The sequence below is a fragment of the Ostrea edulis genome, chromosome 7, assembly GCF_947568905.1.
Source record: "Ostrea edulis chromosome 7, xbOstEdul1.1, whole genome shotgun sequence".
Classification (NCBI taxonomy): Eukaryota; Metazoa; Mollusca; class Bivalvia; order Ostreida; family Ostreidae; genus Ostrea; species Ostrea edulis.
The window spans coordinates 15,025,864-15,034,226 of record NC_079170.1 but is presented as its reverse complement, the minus strand read 5'-3'; the positions used below and the strand labels follow the sequence as shown (position 1 = coordinate 15,034,226).

Genomic DNA, 8,363 nt, shown 5'->3' with positions numbered 1-8,363 from the left:
CTGAGGTGCGAGTAATTTCAATAATGGAAAAAACTCTATACATTTGGGATGTTGCTAAGACGGGGAATTGAAAACGGGACGGAAAACGGATTTTTTTTAATGCAATGATATTAGGAGGAGGTCGGCATTTTGTAAACTGAAAAGGCTTATGAACAAGGGGATTTTAAGCAGAAATCACAAAGAGAACGGGAGGACATATTCAGAATCCACCGTTTGATATACTACATACAAATACACAATATCCACATGTATACATATATTTGTCTTTAGAGCAAAAAATACTGAAACATATATTTATGCCCAAAATCGGATTCAACGCCGACGACCTCATTTCTCGTTTAGTGTGTTTCCCCAGACCTCTGACCTGTGAGACTGTAACCTTCTGTTCTGAAATTTATGGATCCGAAGCTAATTGCACATGGTATATATGTACTTTGTGCTTAAACCCCCCCCCCTTTCCAACTCTTAAAACTTTGTATCAGTCAAGCCGAAAGCCTACATCAAAGGGGAGGTGAATTTTATTTATATGTGTAAACTTTAACAGAGGCCTAAGATACCATTTTCAATTATTATAATTAAAAGAGTTCGATCATACAATCTGTTTCGTTTCGTTTCGGTAGGTTTCGTTTCGTTTCGGTGGGTTTCGTTTCGTTAGATTTCGTTTCGTTTCGGTAGATTTCGTTTCGTTTCGGCAGATTTCGTTTCGTTTCGTTTCGATTTCGTTTCGCACTTTACAGGTACCCCATTAAAATTTGGGCGAAATGATAAAGTATTAAAATAACATTGAGATTTGAGTTTATGTGTAATAGGGAAGGAATTTCATTCTAATAATACTTGAACAAGAGCAGAATTGTGTACAGCGTCCTCTCATGTGATCAACGATATTCGCTAGTGCTCACTGACTTCACCATGGGAGCCATAAGGATGCTTTATATTGTGGGATTATTATTCGTAGGAAATATTGGTGTGTAAATTTAGTATTTGTTCGTTTGATTTCAATGATTTCTTACACAAGAATGCTTTTTGTTCACTCATAGTATTCATTAAAAATTGCAAATGCCAAACTTTGATATACATGTACTTTTAATATCGAATACTTTTATTAATATTGCAAGCGCATAATTACATGTATATGCAAAGTGTATTTAACTATATCAAAATCTAATGATAACGATTTCAAGATGTCATCGTGAATTAGGTTTTCATATTATATGTATCTTTTGTCAGTGCAAATTCGGAAACGTGTATGCGATATCTCATAAGGCAGATCTGGCGTTGTCTTTAGATTGTAGTGAGTCAAGGCGGGCAGAGGCAACAAGCTCTCCGTGCCAAATAGGCCTACAGCAAATCAAACAAGGCAGATATTTTAATCTTGGATTGAATAACTACAGCTATATATTTATCTTCACATCTTTAGACAGCTCGAAGTTACTAACAAACAGATATGCAGATATGATCATGCTTTCGTTTTGATTATTAGATTCCAACATTTATATTCCATCACAACTACAATGAAGTCATTTTGTATCTTTCACCTAAAATGTTAAAAATAAAATCAACCAGTCTATTTTTATTTTGCTTTTTAAGATAGACGATATAAAACTATTGTGTTTCGTGATAATAGGTGTTTTCCTGTACTACTTTTAAAACATGATATGCTCGTTATAATATTTTTCAAAACTAAATAAAGATACATATGTCTCCTTGATGTTTAAAACGCGAGATCCTGTTGCCTCCTTCATTTTCGAGCGCACTTGTGATAACAACTATTCATTATTAACCTCCCCGATTTCACTGCACTTTATGAAGTATTCTGCAATTTGTATGTTTCACGTGGTCACATCAATGCGAGTCATAACCACACATAACCAGAACATTTACATTCTCCTAATAGTCATTTGAACTCTGTCCTGTAAACATTGTATTGCTACATGATTATGTACATTGTACACATTAAATTAATCTAAAGTTGAAGACATTTATTGGTTATCTTACAACATTATTACATTATGACATTACATTATCACATTATGACATTACATTATTACATTATGACATTACATTATTACATTATGACATTACATTATGACATTACATTATCACATTATGACATTACATTATGACATTACATTATTACATTACATTATGACATTACATTATTACATTATGACATTACATTATTACATTATGACATTACATTATTACATTATGACATTACATTATCACATTATGACATTACATTATCACATTATGACATTACATTATTACATTATCACATTACATTATCACATTACATTATTACATTATCACATTACATTATTACATTATGAATACTTGCACTCGAAATACAAATGAAATGTCCAATAAAGTACTATATCATCTTACAGCATTTGCTGCAGTAGTACTCGACGTCAAGAATACCACCGTGGAATATTCACAGACAGATATAGACATCCGGTGCTTGGTCAATGAAACCTCCCTCAGTACCAGTAGATTCTTCACTATCCAGCTGAAAAAATCCTCTAACAATGTCGTTTCCTTTGCAAAAGACGATGGTATTTCTTGGCAGGACTTCACAATGCAGAATAGAAGTGGCGTTTCTGTTAATGCTTCGATGAGTTCGACGACGTCTGCATATCTCTACCTAGCTATCACTAAAGATGGCGTGAAATATCCTGACGATATGGGATCTTACCAGTGTGATTATAGCTATTTCAAACCTACTTCTGGACTGGTGATGATTTCATCTGAGATCGTTTTTGTCAACATAACAGGTAACCATGTAATAGGATTCTTGGAAGTGGCTTAGACATGTTTTGTTTGTCTATACCATGCTGTTATAATGCATGATATATCTAAAAATGAATAGATCCAGTTTTTGATTTTTCATCATCAAAAATATTTTTCAGGTTTCGAAGAGATGACAACAGCAGGTTAGTATTCTTACTCATCCATACTTTATTCAAATAGCCATGACATTGATCGCGTGATTGAGATATATTTATATTACGTCAAATATTCCATTTGATAATAGTGACCGTCTTCGCTTGGCTGTCTATGATATCATAGTTTACTGTGATTAAAGCACATCTTTTTAGACTTGCATATGATTATGATTATTATTATTATTATAGGTTAAATCGTTATGGTTTCTTTACCATCACTTTGAACATGTCTTTTTCAAGTGTATATTTATTTCAACTGTTGTATTTTATATCATTTGATTGTACGGTGTGGAACTTTCTTCATGCACATCATGTTTTAGATTTTAGTGATTTTACTTCACATTATTGATGTTTTTCTAGCATTGTTTTGATATTATCTGTCTTAATGCTATTATAATTTCCTTTTACTACTTTTATAACATGCTGTGTCATTTTTATTGTGTACAGCGCTTTAGAGTGATTATTTGTAGTCATATAGGGCTCTATATCAATAAATATTATCATTATATACGTATGATAGCAAGCGGTGACGTCATATGAGTGAGGTGCACTCTGGTATCACACTCTGATATCACACTGATAAGAGTCTCAGTCAGAGAATTGTTCAGACCTATCTTCCTCTTTCTCTAGAAATATTTCTTTGATTTTGATGAAATATTAAAATTTTCATTTATAGCTATCTTTCGCATTTTGAATATTGATGAGCATTGTGGGAACTATTTCACATTTGCTAATTCAATGTACATCCTTGGACGAGTTTGGCTCCAGTTGTTGGCACTCTAGTTTTCCTTTTAGCTCTTACAAGTTTATTGTTTTTTCGATTTTCCAAAATTTCGGCTTGAGCATCACTGAAGAGATATTATTTGTCGAAATGCGCATCTGGTGCATCAAAATTGGTACCGTATAAGTTTTACACAAGAACGTTTCAAAGGAGGGAATTCGTCAAATTCACGCTTCAGTTTTAATGAATGCATTCAAATTACCGTATCTGTAATGGCGGGGGACAGTTGGTTTGGTTCTGAAACATGTGGGTAGGGGCATACATTAATGTCAGGTTATGACAGACTAATGGAAAATCATATTTCACTTTTATGTCAATGCTTGTATTTCATATTGGTGAAGTTAATAAATTATGACCCTAAATTACATGTAATCTAAACATGTTGGTGCTGGTGCACAGAACATACTCTGGGCAGGTGCCCCTGTCTTGGTTCGATTTTCTCTCATTTGGGCTAATCCGCATCACCCCACACCATCACAGTGCCAAGGGAGGGGATTTAGACACTGTTCATAATCAAGAACCCTGTCTGCCCTTCCTAAAAATCTACCTTTCATATGGAGCCAACCACCTTCCCTCTTAGCTACAGACCAGCTGGATCATGCATGTTTCACCGGAATTTCTTCAGCAACTGACCACTTTTCTTAGTTTGGTATTTGCATCCATCTATATGCTAGGAATCATTCGTTAAAAACTATTCTGATTCTGGACACAAGCACTCGGACGTTGTTATAAGAAAGACATTGAGGTTCCTCGCTGCAAATATCTATATACAATGTAGTCTTTGGAAATTGTAAACATTCTGTTGGAATTCCTACAGGCACAACTTTTTCATTTTCATTAGCTCATCCGCTTTTGAATTCTTATGAGATGGATTGTATTTTTCAAAAACTTCTACACGAGAAGAAATCGTTTGCTTGGGGCTTCAAATCAACATTTAGATATATTGACAACGTTTTATCTATTGCCATTATACGTTTTCATTCATATAATGTCTATTTGATACATCGTAGTGGCCCCCAAAATAAAATGCTTTAGATAGTCTCTCACATCTATTTCATATTTGGATGCTTTACTGAACTTAGACTTTAACGGAACACCAACAACTCAACTTTGTGATGAAAAAGGATGGCTTTAAATTCCGTCAGCTGTCCAAATATATGTAAAAATATTCAATTATCATCTGCAAATGGTGTTTATAAAAGTGAAAATAACGAACGGGGATCAATCTGATATATTTCATAACGAATACAAAATTAAGAGTAGGTAAAATGCAGACCCCAGGACACATCAGAGGTGGAATCGGGTGTCTAAGAGGAGTAAGCATCCCCTGTCGACCGCTCACACCCGCCGTGGGCCCTATATTTTAATTATGTAAACGGAATAATCCCTAGTCAAAATCATTAAGTAAAGAGCGGCTTAACAATTAGTATGAAGTACATCAGACAACATCCAACTTAATGACAGGTTGTATTTGCAAATACGATCATTATAGCTACCATAAAATTTATGTATCTCAGCATATACTATACTTGAAATCCTGTTCTGAATATGATCTGCTTTTAAACCAAAACACACTACTTACGAGTTAGTTGATTGTTGTGCTGTTGTCCGCCACACTCAACAATTTTTCAGTTATTTGGTGGCGCCCAGTTTTTATAGGTGGAAGGGAGAACCCAGATACAATGTTCCTGGGAAGAGACCACTGACCTTCCAAAAGTAAACTGGGAAACTTTCTCACTTACCGGTGCGAGCGGGATTCGAACTCGCGCCGACAGAGGTGAGACGCCGTGTTATTTTGAGCGCGATGCTCTAACCACTAGGCCACGGAAGCCCTATGAGATTGATCACTGTTCGTTATCTTCACCTTTCATACATGAAAGTGAATATTGTAAATAGATAAAACGTCGTCTAAATTTCGATTCGCGATGTGGCTAATCTATAAAAATTATTTCATGATATTCTAGATTCTCCCACGACATGGACAACAGAGCCAACAATGCCACCAATGCCAATAAATACAACGACAGGTGAAAACGAGAAAATGTGAAAGTTGTTAAATAGAACTAACAATATTAACGTTATTTGGATGACTCATATCACACATATGAAATCCAAAGATAGTATGAAGTACGCTATTATACAGTGTCAAGTTTAGAAAGAGACAGTATAATCTATTGTACTTTTGAATTGAATTATATCTTTAAAATTTCAGAACCCACCTCATCTGCAGAAGGTAAAAATCATGTACAAAAATCTTATCACAAGTAATGAAAGCGTTCCATTGACTGATACAGTCAATCCATATTTTAGATACTAAATTATGATTTACTGTCTAATCTTTTTCATACAAACTTAATAGAATGATTTCCTGGTATGTCGAAACAAAAAGAAATACCCCAAAAAACTACGAAAATCAAATTAATAGAATGTTTGTACAGAAGTAATACAAAGTTTCAGTAAAAACGAATAAATTATCAAAGCAGTTCTAGACTAAAAAGCTATTGTAAAATTGCTTGTCTTACAGTCACCACACCAAATTCAGGTATTTCATAACTAGTGTATTGAGTAAACGTATACTGAACTTATTTTCATCTTAACAGCTTTATAATTGCAAACAATACTAAACTGAGCATTTTTAACTTATTGCCATATATGCATTAAGTGCATCTTCATACATGTACGCTCATCTTAGAATGTACTATAGCTTTTGTGTGATTATATATGTTGTGTACATAATATAATGGTATATGTTGCGTAATTATATGTGTTAAGTAATTAATTCTGTCACAAGGATAAAGTATGGATGAACAGGTGAAGATAATGAACAGTGATTAAACTCATGAATCCTATAAACGATACAAAATTAAGAAAAGAGCAATCACGGATCAGGCATCTAGGAGGAGAAAGATTCTCCTGGCGACTAGTTATCTTTAGTCAAAATCAGTACGTTATCATTCGATCCAGTGATTGCTCGTATTTTGCAAATTAAATGATTATAACGAACATAAAATTGGCGAAATGCTGATTTTAAAAAGACTGGTAAACCCCCTGTAACTTCAGTTATTTTGTCAATAGCCTGCCTCGATTTAGAATCTGATCATACGCAGAACATGTTATCACGTGTCGAATCAGTTGAGAGATAAAAACACCATATGAACGTGATAATGGAATATTACTTCACAAATATAAGAAGTTCACGATAGAGAAGCTGATGTCATCTCGTTTATCATGAAGTTACATTGTTAGTTTGACGTTGGCATATATGTTCAATGAAATATTTCAATATGTCGCAGATAGGGAGACTTTATTTGAAATATATTTGGAGTTCACTGGGATATATCAAATAGACATATGAATCGATATGAGCATTGTTAATAGATGAAACGTCCTCGACATATCTAAGTATCGAATTCACAGCCAGAGATTGTTTACTTCTCATGTGGATGAGATGTCAATAGATGAAATTTGAAGAGACACTCCAATAGGAAATACATTCATTTTATGCGCAACAAGATTTCAAGATTACCTCCTTTTCAAGGAAACACAATCTCTCAAGGAAACACAATCTCTCTTCCATGTGTTCCTTATATATCTTGCTTTTTTGTCTTGTATCATTCTTGTTAAAGAAAGATCATAACACTCATACAGCGCTACTGCTTTACTGAAAGTATGATAAATTATAAAACCTTTTGCAGGGCGGAGATGAAGCTTGTAATATAATGCATGCATGATAGAAATCCTGCTTAGAACTGAGTTTATATCAAAACTCAAAGTTAATTATCGCCTGATCGAAGTCAACACAAAATATGCATATAACATTTCCAAAAATGTGACTGAAAGAATGCTAGGGATAATACGAAATGCTAAAATTGTCAAATTTCAAAGTTGTTTTCATTTCAGGAGCCAGTCTGCTTGGTAACTGTCTTCATCAACTTCTACCACTGGTATCAGGATGTGTATTTCTTGCGATCTTCTTGCCAGCAGTTCAATGATGGAGGCTGTGTTAGGAAAACACGTTTTGTGAATGCATTCGATGCATATAAAAGGCGTTGATGAGGAAGATTTTATCATTAACACCTACACCAGAGGAGAATATAAGGAAATGAACCCAATTTAACAAATCTTTTCTATTGTGATGACGATATAGCTGAAGAGTGGTATTGGAGTATTTGTGTTTTAAACGTCTAGTTCATAGTGCTTTTTTTTCTGGGCCTATATAATTCCTTTACTTTGAAATGTTTTGCATATATTTGCCTTTAAGGTAATGAACCTTTGAAACATGCTTAGTTTAATAGCTAATAAGTGCAGCATGTAGAGAGACAAACACACAGATGTTCAAATACCTTTTTTGTTTGACATTGATGTGATATATAATAGATAATGATGTTTTAAACAACTGAAACTCAATAAATCCAAAAGCACCTACGTTATTTGTTATTGGTTTAAGATTAATCACAAGTACATTTGTATTCATGAATTTTTTTACACTTACTTTCTCTAAGTAACGATACAATTTATAGTTGGCATGTAGTACAACATTCAAAATAGAATTTTTCTCACCTGTTCATATCCAGCAAATATAAAGAGAAAGCAAGATGGTGAAATAAAAAAAATATGAAGTTCCTCATTGACAATAT

The 8,363-nt window shown here is 33.8% G+C and overlaps 1 protein-coding gene across 9 annotated transcripts; it reads left to right on the top strand.

Moving 5' to 3' along the window:
* The first annotated feature begins 698 nt into the window (after window positions 1-698).
* On the top strand, window positions 699-8,149 carry LOC125670955 (uncharacterized). 9 transcript variants are annotated; one of them, XM_048906414.2, is made up of 7 exons: window positions 706-964; window positions 2,388-2,774; window positions 2,910-2,933; window positions 5,691-5,753; window positions 5,939-5,959; window positions 6,251-6,268; window positions 7,627-8,149. In XM_048906414.2, the coding sequence occupies exons 1-7, from the start codon at window positions 910-912 to the stop codon at window positions 7,716-7,718; spliced, it is 660 nt and encodes a 219-aa protein (XP_048762371.2). In that variant the 5' UTR covers window positions 706-909; the 3' UTR covers window positions 7,719-8,149. The 9 variants fall into 9 exon arrangements, with proteins under 9 accessions (XP_048762377.2, XP_048762371.2, XP_048762375.2 ...); XM_048906418.2 differs by lacking the exon at window positions 5,691-5,753; XM_048906416.2 differs by lacking the exon at window positions 5,939-5,959.
* Window positions 8,150-8,363: the final 214 nt, after the last annotated feature.

What these genes read in the sequence shown, in the direction of transcription:
- LOC125670955 (XM_056143442.1), top strand. Translation starts at nt 910, where the DNA reads ATGGGAGCCATAAGGATGCTTTATATTGTGGGATTATTATTCGTAGGA. An exon ending in CGAAGAGATGACAACAGCAG is followed by an intron (nt 2,934 to 5,690) that starts GTTAGTATTCTT and finishes ATGATATTCTAG; the next exon opens with ATTCTCCCACGACATGGACA. An exon ending in CTGCAGAAGGTAAAAATCAT is followed by an intron (nt 5,971 to 7,626) that starts GTACAAAAATCT and finishes TTTTCATTTCAG; the next exon opens with GAGCCAGTCTGCTTGGTAAC.